Genomic DNA, 20,095 nt, shown 5'->3' with positions numbered 1-20,095 from the left:
TACTTTGGTTTTTTTTTTTTTTTTCTACCTCGCTCTCTCAAGACACAAAGCAGCTACTCAGCTACAGAAGGCAGCTCCAATTGCTCTTCTGGATTGTGGGTCACCTCCCTGACTGGCAACACGCGTGACTTGTCAGGTTTACCTACTTCCTACATCCCCTTCATGAGGTGAGGTCATCCCACAGCTTTACTGCACCCGAGTTTATTAACAGCCTTAAGGCTGAGGTGAAATATTCAACTAAAAACAGCGGCCAGTTCTCTTTAATGTTTTTTATCAATGATCTGTATGCAGGACTCAGATGCATTCTGAAGTTTGCAGGCAACACTAAGGAGGAGCTGTTGACTCCCTCGAGGGTAAAGGCCTTACAGAGAGATCTTGATGAATTAGAGGGTTGGTTGATCACCAACTATATGAAATTTAACAAGAGTAAGTGCCAGTTTCTGCACCTGGGATGGGGCAAGCTTGGATACACATAAAGACTGAGGGATGAGAGGCTGGAGAGCAGCCCCACAGAAAAGGATTGGAGGATTTTGGTTGACAGCAAGTTGAACATGAGCCAGCAGAGGGCTTTGGTGGCCAGAAGGGCCAACTGTATCCTGAGGTGCATTAGGCACAACATTGCTAGCAGGTTGAAGGGAAGGGATTGTCCCGCTCTACTCTGCACTGGTGCAGCCTCACTTCGAGTAGTGTATAGTTTTGGGCACCGCAATATAAGAAGGCTATAAAGCTGTTAGAGAGTGTCAAAAGGAGGGCTACAAAGATGGTGAAGGGTCTGGAGGGGAAGATGCAGAGGAGTGGCTGAGTCTCTTGGTGTGTTCAGAGCAGAGCAGGCCGAGGGGAGGCCTCATGGCGGCCTGCAGCTCCCTCACGACGGGAGCGGAGGGGCAGGCGCTGAGCTCTGCTCTCTGGGGACAGCGACAGGACCCGAGGGAACGGCATGGGGCTGGGACAGGGGAGGGTCAGGCTGGGGGTTAGGGAAAGGTTCTGCACCCAGAGGGGGGTCGGGCACTGGGACAGACTCGAGTGGGTCCCTTCCAACTCGGGCTACACTGTGACTTAATTAACGACTTATTAATTAACGGCTCCCGGCACTTATGGCGTGTATGTCCACCCCTCCCTCGCAGCAGCAGCACGGCGGCCCACTAATCCAAGCCCTACCACCCGCGCCCAGCGCCTCCACCGCCTGTGCTGGCCGCCCTCACCTGCCCCCCACCCCCCGACCCCAACGAGGCGGGGCGCCCTGCCCAGCACCCGAAGACCAGCGGCGGGGACCCCCCCCACACCCCATAGCGGCCCCGGGGGGGGCGCCCCAGCGCCAAAGGCAGACGCTGGGGGGGGGGGGGAAGGCCGGAAGGGGATGAAGGCCGCGGCCTCCCCCCCGCGGAACTACAGCTCCCAGCCCGCCCCGCGCCGTCCCCATGGCGACGGGCGGCCGGGCCCGGCCGGCGGGGAGCGATGCCCAAGGCCGGGTAACGGGGGGAGCCCCCTGGGGCTGCGTGAGGGGGGCTCGGCCGGGGGGGGGCCCGGCCGGGGGGGGCCGTGCGGGAGCCGTGCGGGAGCCGTGCCTCGGTGCCGGGACGCCATAGCCAAAGGGGAGGCCGTGGGGGAGCCGGGGAAGGGGCAGCCCCGGGCAGGGACGTGCCCGTTGTTTTGCCCTAACGAGCCCCGGCCGTGGTTTTCCCGCTAGCGACGCGCTGTGGGACATCGCGCTAGCTGAGGTGGAGAAGAGAGGAAGCCCCGACGGCGGTGGCAAGCGCGTGGAAGTTTGGGAGAAGTCGGTGCTGTTTGTGGGGAGCAAAAACGGGGTAAGGCCGGGTGCCGCGTGGTTCCGTGCCTTCCCTGAGCGCAGCTGCGTCAGGGCAAGGAGGGGCGGGTGTAATTTCTGTAAAAGTAGTGGCCCGAAATAAAGCTCCTCTCTTTAATTGTTTGACACGTTGTTAAATTTCCCCCTGTGAAGGCTGGACAGGTAACAAAACGACTTAAGTGCACTTCCACCAGTTTTGTTGTAGTTAGAGGCACTGGCATCCTGCTTTGAGTTTTGTCTGTATCTCTGTCAGGCAGACTTGAGCGTGGACTGTCAGAGGTTGCAAGCTCCAGGTTCCACATGCCCAAGGTTGTTTTACCTCATGAACCCCATAGAATTGGTCTTCATTAATTTCATGTTTGTCTTTTGTTAGCATTTACCTGAAAAGTAAATCAGAAAATACTTGCCTTTTTGACCAAGTGAGTGTTAGTTATAAAAACATATTTTTTACTTTAGGAGTATTGGTATATGTACAACCTCTAATTAACAATCTTTAAAATACTTTTTAGTTATAAAATGTAATTATTTTTTGGGTTTACATTAAATTCACTTATTTTTGAGATAGGAATTGACAGAGGAGTAAAACTGTAGAAGTGCTAGTCCCTTCAAAGTGACACTGTACTCAGTGTCTGAATTTCAACAGGGTAAAGATATTTTTCTGTGTGTTCATTTGTATCTTAAGCATTCTTTTTATTTCCATCTCATCAGTAATAACTTATGCAAAGCCTGTGGAAAGCTGACATATTTTTAACAGTTAAAGATCGGTAAACAGTTTAACAGAGTTGTCCAGATGGATCACTAATGTCTAATTTTACAGACCCTAGTCCTATTGCTGTATTTGTCATCTCCATTAGTCTATAAGAATGGTAGCGTAGCTTGATTCTGACAGAAAGTTGGTAGCTAAGTTTCCACTATAAGGTTACAAACAATTACATGAGTTTATACTTTTCAGGTACTTTATTATTGGAATATTAAAAGACTAAGTTTCATTTAGTGATAACTATTTATGCTTTAATGACATTGCAGTAGACTTCTTTGTTTTTAATTTCCAGGGAAAGACCACTATTATACTGAGGTGTCTTGAGAGGTACGTGTGAATTTTTTAAAAGTATGTTTCAACTATGGATACTTAGAGGATAATCATAATAAAGGCTGTCATAAGAAACAGTTGCCAGTAAAAGAGAACTGTTTAAAATACTGTTAACTAGTAGCAATAGTCTTGTAATCCAGCTAGTTACTTGCTAGGGGTTGATAATGATCTGTAAACGTTTGCATTTTTACGTTATTAAAGTGTTGTGTTTTTTTTTAATTTTATATAATTAGTTATATTGTGTGATAATTCATAATACAAACATAATAATACATTCATAATACATAATACATCACTCACAGATTGAACTTATCAAGCTGCTCCCTCCAGTCCTCTCCAACATGAGTGCTGAAATGGCCATCAGTTCAAACTGGTGCTCCTCCTTCTCCTGTCTTTGGCAATAACTGATAAATGAGATTGTTTTCTCTGTATTGCTGTTTCTAAGCCAAATTCTGAACTGACTGAACTATGCTATAGTAACAGTAGAACTAGCCTTATTTAGAGGATCATGACGAAGTAATTTCATTTTTCCTTGGATAGGGAAGAGATTCCAAAGCCCACATTAGCTTTGGAGTATACCTTTGGAAGAAGGGCAAGGAGACACAATGCAGTGAGTACCCAGAAAGTATAGTTTACTTAACATGTATGTATTTATTTATTTATTTAAGTTATATATATAGTTTATTTTTATGTATAAGAATCTTAGGGATTTTTAGCTTATTGTTTGTGGGGAAAAACTGTTATTTTGAATATTATCTTCTTAAAATTAACTATTTTAATTTTCTATTTTAATCTTTAATGTATTTTCCCTTTCACTAGAATGCAGTAGACCTGAGACCAAAGTATCACACAAAGCAACCAGTTTCATTTATAAAATCTACCTTGTATGTTGTGTTTGAGTGCTTTTATTTTCCAATCGTAGGAAGATGCATAGGATGCATGCCATGAACCTTGTCTTTAAAATATGAAATGAGTATAAACCGAGGAAGGTCTTTTATGACTGGATTTATGAGAGACACAGTCATCTTTGAGGATGTTAAACCATAATTAAGTTTTGGGTTACTTGTCAATATCGCTAACTTTTGCACTGAAGAATATGTTAACAGTAATATTGAATCCACTCTCATCACTACACTGCCCAGCAGTAATAACTATTGCTGCAGCTGTTTGCTGTTTCTATAACTGAAGCAGGGAGTGGAAAATCTGACTTGGTCTAAAAGATAAAAATGAAGAAGCTAAATGCAAATGTAGAGATTTTTTACTTTTCTGATTGAGAGCATTAGTCTTCAACTACAATAAAGAAAAAGAAAGGGATAAAAACCTGACTATATATATATATACACACACACACACACATATATATATATATATTTAATGTTTATCATTAATTATGCTGCTTCCTGACTTCTTTACTCTAAAGTAGTCGTCCATCAAGATGGACATAGGCATGCCAGGAGTATTTAAGAAGTGTTGTATGGGATTTCCTGAACACATTTTGTTTGGTTTTGTTTTTTAGAAAATGCTAGGGAAGTAATATATGTTATTGTTCTGAGTCACTTGCATGAAAACCCAGCTTATCAGAATCAAGATGTTCTCTTGGTGTTGCATGGAAGTGTGTGGCTCTAACATAAAGGAACTCTTTTGCAGCCCAAAGATATAGCTCACTTTTGGGAACTAGGTGGTGGAACCTCATTACAAGAACTGATTCGAATACCAATCACTAGCAACAACATAAGGTAAGTGATTAATATTACAATTCTTGTGTTAATTTCCGCTGTCTTTCACGCATAAGTAAATCTCCAGACCACTTACTGTGGAGAACTCTTTCCAAATGTAAGACAAGATATTTCTGAATTTTTCTAAAAAATCATGGTAATACCACTGATACTCTGCGTTGAACTTCCTTTTCATGATGCTTTCCTAGTAAGACAATCAACAACGAGAAAAAGCAATACCATGAAGGAAATGATCTGTCCTTAAGTAGACAGAACTAGAACTACAGAAAAAGAGAAAACATAGCTTCTTTTTATGCGGAGTGGAAGAGCAGAAAAATAAGAAAAAAGTAAAATCTGGCTGCCCACTTCTGTATGCAGGAACAATCTCTGTGAGGGGCACTATTGTAGGGTGAAAGAGTAAGCAAAAAATAACACAAAAAATCTCTGGATTTTTAGGCAGTGAAGTGCCCATCCAATGAGAACAACGTCAGACATGAGAGACAATGTTTCTAAGAGAGACTAAAACTGGTGAATTGATTTGAAGATAAAGAGAAGAAATTCAGAGAGAATGAAAAGAATACAGTGAGAATAATACATAAGAGTGGTGGAATAGCCTAGGAAGAAAAAATGCATCAAGAAATGAGAATGCAATGAGGGTGCCATTTTTTTTTTTCTAGCTAAGGAAGGTAGAGTGGAAAGTGGAAGGGGAGAAAAGGATCAAAAAATGTTACCTTTGTATTATGATGCATTGCTATATTTCTGTGGTAGTGAGCTTTAACTTCTATTGAAAAATAATACTAATGTGAAGGATACAATTTTTATCACGTACGTTTGCTACTGTTCTGGCTGTTGAGATAATGCTGTTATTTAGTAAGAGACTAAGGTGAAAGAACACTACTTCTGGCATGTGAAGCCTTTTGATGCTAGAGGGTCCTGGGGACAAAAATCAATGATCATATTTTCGCTAAATGAACTTAACTGAGCTCCACCTCTATCCATCTTCTCTCCCCATTTTATTGATAAAGGAATCTTCTGATGTGTGTGATCTTAAGGTTCTTTGATGAGTGAGCAACTCTGTTCTTTAAGATCATCTGTGTTCATAAGACAATATTTTAACATATTTATTACTCAAGTTCTACCATCTCAAGTACTTAAGTATAGGAGCTTTTCACTGATTTTCTTATCCATCTATAGTTAAGGAGTTTGCTTGTTTAAAAGTTCCATGAACTATGTTTTGTTGCACCAAGAGACTTTTCACCAGACTTCTTCCACAGTGTTTTAAAGTTAAATTGGACATTTACTTTGCTTTGTAGTTTTCTGATAATCACTCTGGTCTGGAATCCCCTATTTCTTGTCAGGATGGAAGTGGGGAAAAAATTATTACATCCAGTCAATTTTCTGCGTTTCCAATGTGTTCCTTCACGTTTGTATTGTAATACTGCTGGAGTTTTGGGCTGTGGCAGGAGAGGAGTTTATACATAAACATTTTCCATTATAATCACCTTTAAAAGCCTGGTAATTGGTTTTGAGTGCTCTGACTTCTTCCATTTGTCATTCTGTCTTTCAGAAGACTTTCTCATGTGCTCATTTGAGGTTCCAGCTAATTGGCACCATCCATGACACAGAATAATTCCCCTTAACCAGCTTTTTCTATTTAATATTACAAAAGAATAATGAAAGTATAGAAACCTCTAATATATTCATGGTTAAGAAAGATCCTGACCATTTGCTGAGATTGCTAACGGGGAGTGTAGACTTAAGTGGGGACAAAGATACATGACAGCAGAAGTGCCCAGTCACACAGGTAGAAGATGAATATGATCAGGATGTTTGCATATTTTATTTCTTTGTATCAAAGTCTCCGGACAGAAAGTTTTATGTATAGAATCTCCAAACCCTCTGATGGAAAGTTGCCAAAGTAATAGTTCTGAACAAGAAAAGATGGAGTGGTTTGCTCAGTGTTCAGAGCATCCTTAAAAGCCATCTGCCTTTGCTGTCACATTCGATTCTATTTTAGTGTTTGTATTTTCGCATTTGGTGCTTTCAGCATTTATATTATATATTATATGTATATATTATTATATATTATATATGGTTGTGTATGAAAATGTTAATTGTCTCGGGCACTGAAAGTTTGACCAGATAATGTCTTTTTTAATAGGTCGTTTGCTGTAGTTCTTGTATTGGATCTGTCCAAACCTAATGAGCTCTGGAGTACCATGGAGAATCTTCTACAGGCCATTAGGGACCACGTGAATAAAATTTTAGCCAAACTGGAAAAAACAAATCCTGAAGTAGCTACTGAAATTAAACAGAGGATGCGGAACAGTCTGCAGAAGGATCATCCAGTAAGTTACTTCTAATATTTTCTCCAGATGTCACAGGCCTTTATACAGTTAAAGATAATGCTTTTGAAAATCATAAACAACTCTTTTAGATTTTTATGCATGACTGGAAATCCATTTGATGTAGATGAACCTGTTCACTGGAAAATTATAGCAATTTAATAAAAATTCAATAAGAGCAGAAACAAGGAAAGAAGGTTTCTTATATCTTTTTGTTAGATATCTAATGTGATTGTTATGGCATGTTACACCAATCAAAAGAAATAGTTTTAGAGTAGCAGTTTGCTTTTTCCCCCTCATCTTTTTAAAATGAAGATGAAAACTAGAATGTACAAAAGTCATCTAGCAAGAGACTAGCTGAAGGTACAAATTTAAGCAAAGAATATGGTTATAACAGCCATCAACATGACTATATACTTTGCATTTATTTAAATGTCTATCACAAACTCAATGCCTTTTGATAATCTGACAACTAATTAAATTATAAAGTTTCAGAAATGTTAACATCAGTCCTTTAAACATAATTGCTAACTAAATCTCTGGAAAAGCTAAACTAGATTATGTGCAATAGAAATGAAAAATCATTGTGCATTAAACCTCTGCAAATGTTGTGCATATATAATGCATAAATAAGTATTCAACAGTTCAAAGGCTCGGCACATAAATCTAGTTGCTGTAGCTTCTATAAAATGCTTCTATATAATGTAATGTAGCAAATGCTTATATTGAAAAGTAACTTTTCAATTTTTGAGAAAGCAACATACGCAACACTCAGTAGGTTTATAGATTTAGAGTATAGCATTTGAGTTCTGCTGGAAAATGATTTTGTTTTTCACTTTTAGAGAAGGTATTTCACAAAAAGAAAATACCTACAAACACACTCAGCAACAAATCATGACCACAATGTCAAGTTAACTTGTAGAGCTTATGAATTGGAAAACTGCAAACTTTTTCAATAGTAAAAAGCATAATGCCGCTAATTGCTTAGAAGACTTGCTATAGTTGCCCTGTAGGGAACACAATTATACCTTCTCAACTCGGATTTCCATTCAGCCTTCATTATCAAAATCAGGAAGGATGTAAACAAAATGTTATGTTACTACTGGGTTCTCTTGAAACCTTCATCACTGTTCAAGGAAAAAATTATGTCAATGTTGTGGGAGGAAATACCGTCTTTCATAATCAAAAAAGTAAATGACGATTCAAGGAAAAAATTTTTTGCTCCTTTATACCTAAACAGTTTTGTGATAAAGAAGAATTGATAAGATTTTGGTTTGGTTTTCTGTGTTGTTTTTGTTTGTTAGTTTGATTTATCATTATTATTTTTTTAAGGATTAGATATATTCCACTAGACTGGATAAAGTTGGCTATGATGTTAAAGCATAAATGTATCAAGTGCAGACCTTGCTTAAAGGTGGCTGGATGCCAGTTTTAATGTTTCTGATGTTATTTCTAATTAGTTTTTTTTTCTCAGTTAAGAAACTAACGCTTCACCTATTTATTTTTTTCAGGTCTGTGTTCTATGCATCCAATTTTAAGTTATGATAATTTTGCTCAGAGGTTTCACCTTGACAGTGTAGGGATGAAGCCATTATTTTTCCCCTCAAAGTACAGGATCTTCTGTATTTGCATCGTCTTGCTAATGCACTGTCGTTTCTCCTGCATGTGAAGTAACCAGGTTTAGAAGAGAACAGTTAGGTCAACTTCTGCTACGACTTCTTTCTTTTCCACTCTTGTGCAACCAAAGCAGCTTGATTGTCATTGTGTGAGCACAAGGGGATAGTCTCACTTCATGTAGACTACACAAAAGCCTTCCAGATACACTAATCGAAACTGGTGGGAGGTCTGTGAACGTATGAGAGGGTTTTCCCCTCTTCCTTTTCCATCTAATGTTGGAACTGGAGTATACAGTGCAAAAGCCCTTCTATGCCGTTGAGTTTTGTGACTGCCCAGAGGGATTATTTCCTGACCGTTTACAAGAAAATGAAAGAACTGTAGAATATGGTGTGGATATAGAATTGAAGTTTATTCATCTGACTTAAGGTTTTGAAAGAATAAACCTCGTCTCCTGTAAGTTAATGTAACCCCTTTCAGTTTGAACTATTGCTATCTTCTACAACCTGTTTACACTGCTTAACTGTCATATATCTGTTCAATAGGATTACGAGTTGGTTGACCCTTTTCCAATACCCTTGGTGATTATTGGAAGCAAATACGATATTTTTCATGTAAGTCACTTTTATGTTATTTTATTTTCTGTTTTTTTTGTTGGTAATTGTGACAGCAACAACAGTAACCTATCATTTTGTTCTGCAACTTTTTTTTTTTTAAGTACTTTTCAAGTTTTTACGGACAAGTGAGTAGGGAGGGGAAAGAAATGTGGTACTGCTGGATTCTCTCCTAGTACTTTAAAAGTCCAAACAAATGCATACTCATTTTTCAAGTGGCACTTAATCATGAGAAGCTAGAACAGTCTGTTTGATTTTTATCTGCTGTGCTGGCAACTTCTGCTTCTCTGATGATATTACGTGGATACCCGGCTGACCCTCTGAGTTAATTCTTTATTACCGAGGCTTTATGCTGAGCCTTGGACACTGATTTTTACATTTTTTAAGTGACTCTTATGTAATAAACACAGAACAACAGCCTAATGCCATTGGGGTCTACGGAAAGACTCCTGCAAGCTTCACTGGGACCAGGTTTTTGCCTCCTTTCTCCAGGGAAGGCCATCTGTATGATCTTGTATTAAAGGAACATAGGTGAAATGGTATTTTTTTTTTTTTTGCACTCTTCATATCTGACAGTTATTAGAATTTAAAGAGCATATAGCCAAAGGTTTACTGAAAGTTAAATATTTTCATAAAAAGAATAGAATTCTTATCCTTCTTGAAGGCAGTACTTCTAAAATTTTAAAACAAAAGGAAACAGAAATTAATTGGAAATGGAATACACATTCCCAATTAAGAAACTTTTTCCAGACTAACATTTTGCCTGAATTATGCTCCCTCTGTAAAAAAGAAACAAAGGGAAATTGTGACATTTCTTTTCAGAGTAGGCTGTTACTGATTCTGTCTTACGATATAATTATGCTGACAGCTGAACGCCTCATATATTGTAGCCTAACTGCATTGCAGTTTATACAAAAAAAAATGAAAAGTTCTAGCTGTTATATTTTGTTTTTTGTTTCTAATGCATATGTTCCAATATCAACTTTTTTTTTTAGGAGTTTGACTCTGAAATGAGGAAAACAGTAAGCAAGACACTTCGATTTATTTCGCATTATTATGGAGCATCATTGGTGGTATGTATCTTCATTTTCTAACTAAGGAAAGAAAAGATGAGCAATACTTATGATATGAAACAATGTTTTAAAAATAGAAATGCAAAACTCTTAGAGAAAATAGGGTTTAATAGGTTTTACAGTAGCTTTCTTAATGAGCTCATATGTTCTGTGGGTTACAGAGATTGGCAGGGGATAGATGAATATACCGTGTTAACAAGCAACATACCTAATTTCCAGTGCCAACAAAAACTAAAGAAAAATGGTTATCTGTTAGCCAGCTCAGTTGCTGTACTGAGTTTACTATGTGGCTGGCCAAAGTTTTTGCTGGTATGAGAAAGCAGGACAGGAGAAAGTGATTGTCCTAGGTGGCATTAGAGAACTGCCCTCTTCGGTAGACGTGTGAACGTAGGTCTAGTGACCAGGCTTCTGAAGGCTTAAAAACCTGGCTCCAAGGGCATGTCTTCGCAGCAGTTTAGGTGTACCTGATTACCACACTTGCACTTCTGAAAAATAAAACCAGGACTTTTTCACAGCACTGAGTAGGAACCGCCAACTCAAGAGAACCATGAGGATGATGAAGTATTTATGTGGGTATAGAAACTGATCTGAACTTGGCAGATCGACTCCTGAGTAAAGGCAAAAATAGGCACGGTCAGCCTCACAACCCAAAACAGCTGCCTCCTGGTCTCTCTCTCTACATCAGAAGATGGTTCTAACTTTATCAACCACCATTTATGTAAAGCCTTTTTGTGATAGTGGCTTATTTTGGTTGCTAAACAACTTAAGTTTGCTCTAAATTGCTGTACTTACAGCATGTCCCTTTCAATCTATATAAAATTGTACAGCTTTTGTACATTGACGTATGAATTCATCTTTCATTAACTGAGAATATTACTATCTTGATTTTAAAAAAAATAAAGTATCTATGTATTATTTTAGTTAAAAAATAAAAACCAGGAGTTTAAAGATTTTTGGATACCAATACTGATCCCCATTGAAATGAGTGAGAGAAAGTCCATTTCCCACAGGAGAGATCTGACTTGTTTCTCAAAGACTTGAATCTGTTAGGATATGTAATACCTTAGAGAGGAATAAGCATTCCGCTTGAGAAGATATTCTGGGAAGTGTTTTCCAAAAAATCTGTACTGGTTCTGTTGCTATCAAGCTACATTTATCATGCATGAACACTTTTATAGTTATTTATTACATTTCTAAGTGTTTGTGGTATTCTGGATAATTTTTAACGTAGTTTAAAATCTTACTAGCACATTAGTTCTGGGCAAAAGATTCTTGTATCTTAACATGCATATTTCAGAAGTTGTGAATCAATATTTTTAAATATTTTTCTTGCTATATTTTGGAACGGGAGGGTGAGACTTTTACTCTAGTAAATCCAGGAAACATATACTAAATTTACTGGTGTCAGAAATCAACCATGCTGTATCTGAAATCCTCTGTGCAGATGACATAATGTAGTATTTCTACAATGGAAGATCATAATGTATACTTTTTCTCATTCATTTAGTTTACCAGTAAATCTGAGGCTCTCCAGCTGAAAGCCCGTGTTCTTATTAATCACTTGGCATTTGGCTATGAGAGAAGGTAACAAAATTATTGTCCGATTATTAATTGTCTTGCCCAGAGTCTCGAAGTATTTAATAAAAATAATTGAATCACCAGAACACTTTTATTTTTGTTTTTATTTTCAAAAGTATTTTCTCTGCAAGAAGCTTGTTTGTGGCATTTTACTCACGTCTCAGCTCCGTGTCTCTGTGCAGAACAGTGGTAATGCCTTGGTTTTGATCCCCAAACTGACAGAATAGAAATATGGTCACCACTAGCATTGAATAGACTTTTATTTACCTATATTTGCATGCAAAGCCCAATAAGAGCCTAGTCTTGTCTGGAGTAATGTAATGTTTTTAGTTAATTACTAAACGTTTGCATATTTTCTTTTTTCTGTTTAGCAAGTCTGTATCAGTGGATCACAGCAAACCTCTATTTATACCAGCAGGCCTGGATTCCCTGAGCCAAATAGGTTAGGACATTTGAAGTTCATCGTGTTTGTTGTTTAATTGTTTTTGAAAATTAGAAAAAAAAAATAAGCAGATACAAAGTAAGGTTAAATTATAACACAACACTCTCTGCTTTAACTCATCACTGAAGCAAAGGGCTTAAAAAATTAAAACGATGATTCATAATTTATATTATTGGGAATTACTTGTGCAGTTTTAGGTAGTTTAATAAAGTATCTTGACTCCATCAAATAGTAAGGCGAACAAACTTCGATCTAAAAGAAAATGTAATATACAGTACCATCCAGCCTGTTTCATGGTGGGAGATCAATGCTTTCTCAAGTCTTCTTGCAGCTTGTCGCTGCAGAACATGAAATGCTAAATTAGGTGGATCATTATCCAAAATGATTTGGTAATTCATGTTGTAATAACAACGTACTTGTGTTACTCTGTGCTGAAATCCTTAGGACCACCACCCACCTCTGACAGCGATATTGGAAAGATGCGTGCAAACACTCCTTTGGAACTGTGGAAAAAAGTATTTGAGAAGACCTTTCCTCCCAAGGTAGGTGTTTACATGTCTGCTGCACAGCTTCTTTTTTCTTAGAATAGTAGTAACTTTTGTCTTTCAAGTCCAATGACTGGAATTTCAGTCTCATTTAGCAGTTCTGTTTCCTCCAACTTCTTTAATTCATACACTTTTAAAAGAGAGAGATTGGTATGCAGTGGTGGTTTGGTTATTAGCTTCTACATCTTTGGTCACCTTCCTACACATAGAAATTATATAAGTACCAATGTAACCCTGTTTTTTCCAAAGTTATGCTGTTGCCTTTCATTATATTGAGAGAAGCTATTCTCAACTCCACCTTTTTTGGTGTTTTATAAGGTGCCATATGCCCAAGTGGCTAAACCAAATGACAGGGACGTTCCAAGAGGAGAATGCCTTCAAGATTACAGCAAGCTACTGCTCCCTTTTCTCGTAGGGCATGAGGCTTTGAGTAAAGGCGAGTGTGTTAGAATTCCTTACCAAAATCTGCTGGTTTGCTATGGGAAGTCTATGGAAAGTTTTAGGATTTGCAAAGTAATTAGAATATCATGGCACCTACACAATAATAAATCTTGTACATATTTCAGAAGTTTCTGGTTGCAAGATGCAAACCCCCATGTACTTCTTTTGAATAAAAGTAATTGCTGCCATTAGTAACAAAATTATTTTCTATTTGACCTGAGCAAATGCTGGCTGGTGCTTTCTCCTTGTGTACTTGACTGTACCACAGTTCTTCACCCCTGTCCATTTTCTGCCCCTGCAGCTTATCTGGGCACGCAAGGAAGTCAGTTAGGGCTATCAAACTGTGCCTCAAGTTACACTTCACAAACTGGACTTTTTCTAGTTTTTAGTTTATGGGTCTCCGTTCTTGGTGAGAAGGTGTCTTAATTTACCTCTTCATTACCTCATTCATTTGATATCAAAGCCTACAAATTATTTCTGTTGGTTTTTGACCAGAATAAATTATAACCAAGATGCCATTCTCAATTCAGTATGTCCCTACATGATAAAGACTAAATTTGTACTTTTCAAAAACTATAAAGGTAATCTAGTTTTCACATAACTTTTGCTCATAGCCTTTTTAAAAACCATTGTCCTGCACCCAGTAACTCCTGACCCCCCCTCAGAACAGCTCACAGTAATTATTGGATATAGGATGTGAACTGTGTACATATGTGTTCCTGGACAGTCGCAGTGCTCTGGCCATAGGAATAGATCGGTAAATTATTTAAACTGACTTTCTGAAGTACCGCAGAGGACTCGGTTCTGACTGTAACGCTATACCAGTTATTCAAATCTGCAGGTAGGTGTATCTGCCAGCAAGCAATGGATTTATCATCTGGCCTCATTAGCTAATTATTGCTGGCAACCAGAATGGTTACTGCAGTCCACTTTCATTTTTCTGCCATATATTGTGGAACCTTAGCAGCTGCAGTGTGAAGTTAGACACCATTTCCTGGCCCTTTCTAAAGGGTAAGATAACTCCGAGTAACAATCCCTTACTCAGAAAACAGAAGCATTTGGGCCATTTAAGTGCACAGCTTGAATGTTTTCAGATATGTCTGAATACATTTCTCATCTTGCAGGGTCCTTCAGTGTCCTAAGATAAGCAGTGAAATTAAAGAAGATTTTTCCAAGTAGATTTCCATTCTTCTCTTTTGGTTCCAAAATCTGCTTTAAACTTTAAAGATGTTTTTATTCATTCAGAATTTCTTTTCCTATCATCTCTTCTAATGACAATTTTAATTCTGCTTTATTTTATTCTGTTATTTGTATGAATGAGGAGACGTGCAGCACAACATTTTAAAAAAAATCTTATTTAATAATTTTTCTTTCTATTCATGTATTTTCTTTTTTTGGAGTTAAACTTATTGTTCTCTCAAGATTCATAAATGAGGTTTCAAAAGAGGCCAAAAGATCGTAATCAACTCTTGTAGTGCTTCTCAGATACTGAAATAATGTTTGTGGTAGCTTCAAATGAAGCATAGTCTTGAATATTAAAGCCTCTGGCATAAGTACCCTTGACTATACCCAAAGATCACGGGCCAGAAAGGTTATTTGCTTTTTGAGGAGAGAACAATAAACAACTACCCAGTAAGAATATTCTTTTTCCTTTAAGATCTAGCTGCACTGTTATTTTCTTATCAATTACCAATCCAAGACACTGTATTTTATCTAATCTGTGACCTACAATTTTATTCCATAAATGCAGGACTTTAATACCTTTCTGTTACAAGCAGAATGCTTCCATTAGATGTATAGCATGGTGGCATCTTGTTAACATTTACCCTGTATGTTTCTCTCGTTTCTTCTTTTAGAGTTTCTATGATTTACAAGCTACCAAAGACCCTGGACAGGATTCACAATATGCGGAGCATGAAGTTGATGTCATGAGAGCTCAGAAAAAACAGGTGTGTTGTTGTTCAGTTGCTCTTCAGTCAGCTATTCCAGAGACACAAGCATTGCCGAAGTAACTGTAGAATATACATGCATCACCCTTTTGCCTTTAAATAATTTCAACTTTTCTTCAAGGACTATTCAGCCTGGATGCGTTGTGGGTTTTGTTGCTGTTGTTGTTGTTGGTAGCCATGTAGTGGGTAGGGAATTGTTAGATCTCAAAAGCTTTAGCTCTTGTGGTTTCTTTGGAAGTGAATAATTCAAACTTCCCCTCTAGCTCTCTCCAGAATTATTTCACTAGAACAATATTGAAACAAAGCAGTGCAACTTTCTTGGCAGTAACTTATTCATTTCTGCACCCTGTGCTCTCATTTGTGTGTTGATTAGAAGAGAGTCTAGGGAGAGGTATCAAGGCTTGAGGTGAGGGATGCAGGACTTTTTTTTTTTTTCCCTTGTTCAAAACATTTTTCTTTATACTGGATTTTATGGAAGGTACTGAAATGATAACCCTTCTCACTTAGGGGTGTAGGGTGTAGATATTTTGTTCTAATCAGAGTGAATTATTACACATAGTGATACTTGGCTTAACCCCTGAAATCTAGGAAATGCCTTTAGAGGAGAAAGGGTCGTTCATTTTGAAGTGTTTCTGCATTTGCCATACATTTGTAGTGAATTAACACAAACTTTGTGGTGAACTAGGCTAATGTTAGGTCACTGCCACGTAGATGTCCATGTATAACATCACACAAGTAGAAATGTAGGTTTTACCAATATCGTAGGTATGGGCCTGTTAAACTTAATCCAAGATTTATATAGTTTTCATTGTTTGGAAAGAATATTGCATGCTTACTCTGGAAATTCTGTATTTCCTGTAGATTCATTTGTTTCATGTGCAGAAAATTCATTGCTAGAATGACTGAGAAATGTTTCACTCTGGTTTCACTCTATTTTCAGAGGTTCTATGTGGGCTATCTGCATATCATTTAACTTCTGTAGGTACTAAGTTACTGTGCTTAAAAGAGGTTTTTATAACAGTGGTTAAAGATGACGGGTATGGGAGACCTTTCAAAGGTGAATTGTACCAACCTCAGTCTCACATACTTTTTGCAAACCACTCCTCTTAAGATGAAAGGCAGTTTTATTGAGGTGCGCTGCAGTCAATCTCAACGAACCCTAGAATACCATAGCAAATTTCACCTTTTTTCATGCTTGTAAAAAGAAAGCCAAAGGATTAGATTATTACTGCTATCAAGTTTTTGTGGAGGTTGGTTAGATTGCATAAGGCCATAAACCTGTAGTTACCTGATCCAAAGAACTGCATTAATAATGTAAAAGAATAAAGGCATTTCAAGAATCCTATGCAGTCTTTGAACTTGCACGTTACCTGTAATATCCTGTTAATGTAGGCATCAGTTCTGAATTTGTTACATCAAGAGCAGTCTTAGATAACATTACAATTTGTAAAGCACGTTGCTTTTAGAATTTATAATGTAATCTTATACTCAATATATCTATATATCCCAATATAACTTTATGGTGTACTAAGTTATTTTGAGATAACACTTCTGTCTTGCAAAAAAAAAAGTTACTGGTATGTGTTGATTAAATCATACAGGAAATTATTAATTTTTCTGTTTTTAAACAAAAGAGACAGGCTTTTAGAACTAATCTGTTCAAGGGCACTGCAAGCCAGTGTAGCTTCTTTTAGTTCGACTACTACAAGTAATTTAAGTATTAAAGAGAAAATTACTTTTGTTATCTACAGCTATTTTCTAAACCCCTTTATTGTAAGGTTCAGTTATTACAAGATTATTTGCATATTATTAATTTTGTTAAAGCAAAATTTTAAACGCATCGTAAGCCTGACATTCTCTTTGGAGTTTCATGCTATCTGTTATTAGGAGGAACAGTATATTAAAATGTTTACTATGCAACATGTTGCTAATGAAATCGTGGGATGTAATGCAATATGAAAGTTTCATACAATGACGGGGTACATATTGAAGTCATTTAAGTGCACGTTATTTTATTCGGTTAATTAATGTGCTACTTTGGACTATAGGTGATCACCAGTTTGCTTGTTTATCTCAAAGATAAGCTTTAAAAGAAAAAAATAAACACAAATGTAGCAACAGGAAGAAAAATACAGCCTGTCACGGTATCTGATAGAACAACCTGCATACCTGAGTGAAATTTCAGCCTTAGTCAGGACTGGCAAATAATACTGTAAGTCATTTCTAGATAACTGTGGCAATGCAAAGTTCAATAAAATCAAGGCTGTTTCTCTATTGCCTTCCACTTGTGAGGAACCTTTTCAGTGTCTTAGCACTGGATGCAGCCAGTTTCAAAATGCACCCTTGTGGTTTGGATAATATAGTCCTATTTCCAGGGATTTCCAAGTTTGTAATCTGGTTGAAGAGTTTGTCTGCAGCTAGGGTTTGTGAAGAAATAATGTGCCTTTTCAGAGCTGGCTACGATGATTCTTAATGTAAAATCAGCTTTCAGAAGGATACACTCTAGCAGAGTAAAAGGTAAAATTATTGAGTATAAAATTAGAAGACAGATTTTAAAAAAATAAATATAGAAACAGGAAAGTACCTGGCTCGCTCTCCCATACTAGCTGTCAGCAAGTATTTATCCAAGATGCTTTCTGGCTGTAGATATTAGAGTTCAGCTTATCAGCACCCAGTCACGGGAATGTTTTCTTTTAGACTTTAGATTATTTTGTTTTTTTTAATACTTTCCAAAGTGAACAATGAGACATACCACACTATTACTAAACCTTTTTGCTCTGAAAAACTCTGAGGCTACCTTTACACTGTGCCTTTATTCAAGACAGAGCACATCTCTCTTATTCAGCTATGTGTTTCCAGAATTCTTTTCTGGAAATTCTTTTCTTTTTTCTTGCACCACAGACATAGAAATTGCAGATTTATGATTCATGTCAAACAGTGCTTTTGCAAATGTTTACTTTTTTTTATTCTCTGGAGTTCAGCTATGAGAGTGAATATAACACCCAGGATCTCTTTGGAATTTGCATAAAGGATAGAAATCCTTTTTTATCTGGACATTTAACTGCAGCTTCATTCATGGAAACAAATGATAAAGCTAACCTTGAGCTGAGAACTGGATAGCCTCCCAGTCAGGTACTTAAGGAGTCAGCGTCACGCAAGGCTAAAGTTCGTACCAACTGGTCATTGTTACACAAATATATGACATTAGGGATTGATGCCAGTTTTAGCTGAAGCCTAACACTGTAAGTATACCAAAAAAAAAAAAAAAAAAGAATTAGATACCTGGTACCATTTGGTGTTAGCTTACAAGAAGTAATGGCAACCTATCTCCAAGAACAGGGCTGTAAATTCTTAAGACGGGAAGGGAAAAAACCTGCTAATAGGAAATTCACTGTACATAGAATAAGGTTAAAATACACTCTGTCACTAGTCCTTTAATCAGTCATGAAAACATCAAATTTATCTGTCTGTAGTTTATGCAACTGCTGTTTTGTTTTGCTTTTGGTTTAAGATTCTGGATTGAAAACAGCTATGTTGCTCACAAAATATGATTCTAAGACATCTTTCAAGGAAGTAGAGTCCTATTTTTCCCTGATAGGAATGGCCTAATGAACCAGGTCATTCACAACTGGAAATCATCTTTGGTGTCAGGTCTGCCATGGCTAATTAGACTCCATCAGAGTCCGATTGTGATCAGGTCTGTGTTAGCCAACATGAGAGCCAGCCCTATCTCTTCAACATAGTGCTCTGCTATGACCATGTTGCAGAGCTTCAGGAAGCTGCTTTAAGCAAAATACAAGACTTCATACTGTGCAATGAACCTTCTTGGTTAGGCCAGTGGTGCTGGGCAGAGCAGTACGACACTCACCTTAGCATCAGGAGCATCTTGTCTCCTCCAGAGAAGTGCTAGGATTCATATCATGGAGAAAAAATTATGTAGGGTTATACTCAGCTGCCAAAAATAAGCTTTCTTGTTTTCACATGAAAACTTGCCCAAATGGGTAACGTCAGCTTTTTTTTTAATGTTGGTTTAATAGCCTTATTAGAGCACTGTTATTAAACTTGCTACTGAAGTTTAGTTGGTTAAGATTTTTAATCCTTGTTTCAGTATTGTTTCTCTTCACTGTGTTCCAGATTGAGGGCAAATTCAGTAAGAAACAGCATTTAAAAAAGGAAGTTAAAGTCACAAAAAGCCAGTCCCTCAGAACTGAGGAAATGCACCAATTAAGGCTTTTCCTACAATCTTAATTTTTGCTCCTTGTTTGTAGACATTATGGTATTGTCTTTAATTACATGATCATATACTATTTTGCTGATGTCTCGATTCAATTGTTCAGTATTTCTTTTCATCATCCTTATTCTTTGTGTACCTTATTTCTCAACCTGCCATTCAGACACTTCAATGAACACAAAAGTATTAATTTTTTTTCTCTGAGAATGTGTAGTAATGTTATCTTATCTGAGTGCCTCACAAACATCAGTTAAGTCTTTCTTCTCAATCCCTTTATGAGATAGGTGTGATCTTCCCCAGCTGACAGATGAAGAATTTATAGAAATACAGCAGTACAGAAGCTTTAATTTTTTTTTGTTTTTGTTTTAAATCCCCTTTATGCCAGTGTTGAGACACTTGGCTGCAACCAAGTTGCTGGCACACTAGTAATGTTTAAAGCATTCAAAGCCCATTGAAGGCGTATTTAAATTGCAATTGTTAATGCTTCTGTAAAGCCAATCTGTGCGCCCTGCACTTGGTACCCAGAAAAGAAAGGAAGCTTAATACTATCTTTAAACATTTTGGCTTATTTGGAGATGTATTTTTTTGCAGGCTGTTCTTTTAGTTTGGAGAGAAGATCTCTTAGCTGATTATATAGCTACAGTATATTTCAGA

The 20,095-nt window shown here is 37.6% G+C and overlaps 2 protein-coding genes across 2 annotated transcripts in view; both read left to right on the top strand.

The window, feature by feature from the left end:
• Positions 1-1,386, top strand: part of PLEKHH2 (pleckstrin homology, MyTH4 and FERM domain containing H2) — a 60,810-nt gene extending 59,424 nt beyond the window's left edge. Inside the window, exon 32 of the transcript XR_014581681.1 lies at positions 43-1,386. The gene's annotated coding sequence lies outside the window, so the exon portion shown is untranslated. The remainder of the gene's footprint in view (positions 1-42) is intronic.
• Positions 1,306-20,095, top strand: part of DYNC2LI1 (dynein cytoplasmic 2 light intermediate chain 1) — a 52,259-nt gene continuing 33,469 nt past the window's right edge. Inside the window, exons 1-12 of the mRNA XM_083829118.1 lie at positions 1,306-1,469; positions 1,688-1,805; positions 2,857-2,891; positions 3,435-3,504; positions 4,542-4,630; positions 6,771-6,957; positions 9,114-9,182; positions 10,178-10,255; positions 11,763-11,839; positions 12,205-12,275; positions 12,720-12,817; positions 15,118-15,210. Coding sequence (XP_083685244.1) covers positions 1,456-1,469; positions 1,688-1,805; positions 2,857-2,891; positions 3,435-3,504; positions 4,542-4,630; positions 6,771-6,957; positions 9,114-9,182; positions 10,178-10,255; positions 11,763-11,839; positions 12,205-12,275; positions 12,720-12,817; positions 15,118-15,210 — 999 coding nt within the window. The 5' untranslated portion in view covers positions 1,306-1,455. The remainder of the gene's footprint in view (positions 1,470-1,687; positions 1,806-2,856; positions 2,892-3,434; positions 3,505-4,541; positions 4,631-6,770; positions 6,958-9,113; positions 9,183-10,177; positions 10,256-11,762; positions 11,840-12,204; positions 12,276-12,719; positions 12,818-15,117; positions 15,211-20,095) is intronic.

The sequence above is a fragment of the Anser anser genome (assembly GCF_964211835.1).
Source record: "Anser anser genome assembly, chromosome: 3".
Taxonomy (NCBI): domain Eukaryota; kingdom Metazoa; phylum Chordata; class Aves; order Anseriformes; family Anatidae; genus Anser; species Anser anser.
This window is presented reverse-complemented; position numbering and strand designations above follow the sequence as displayed.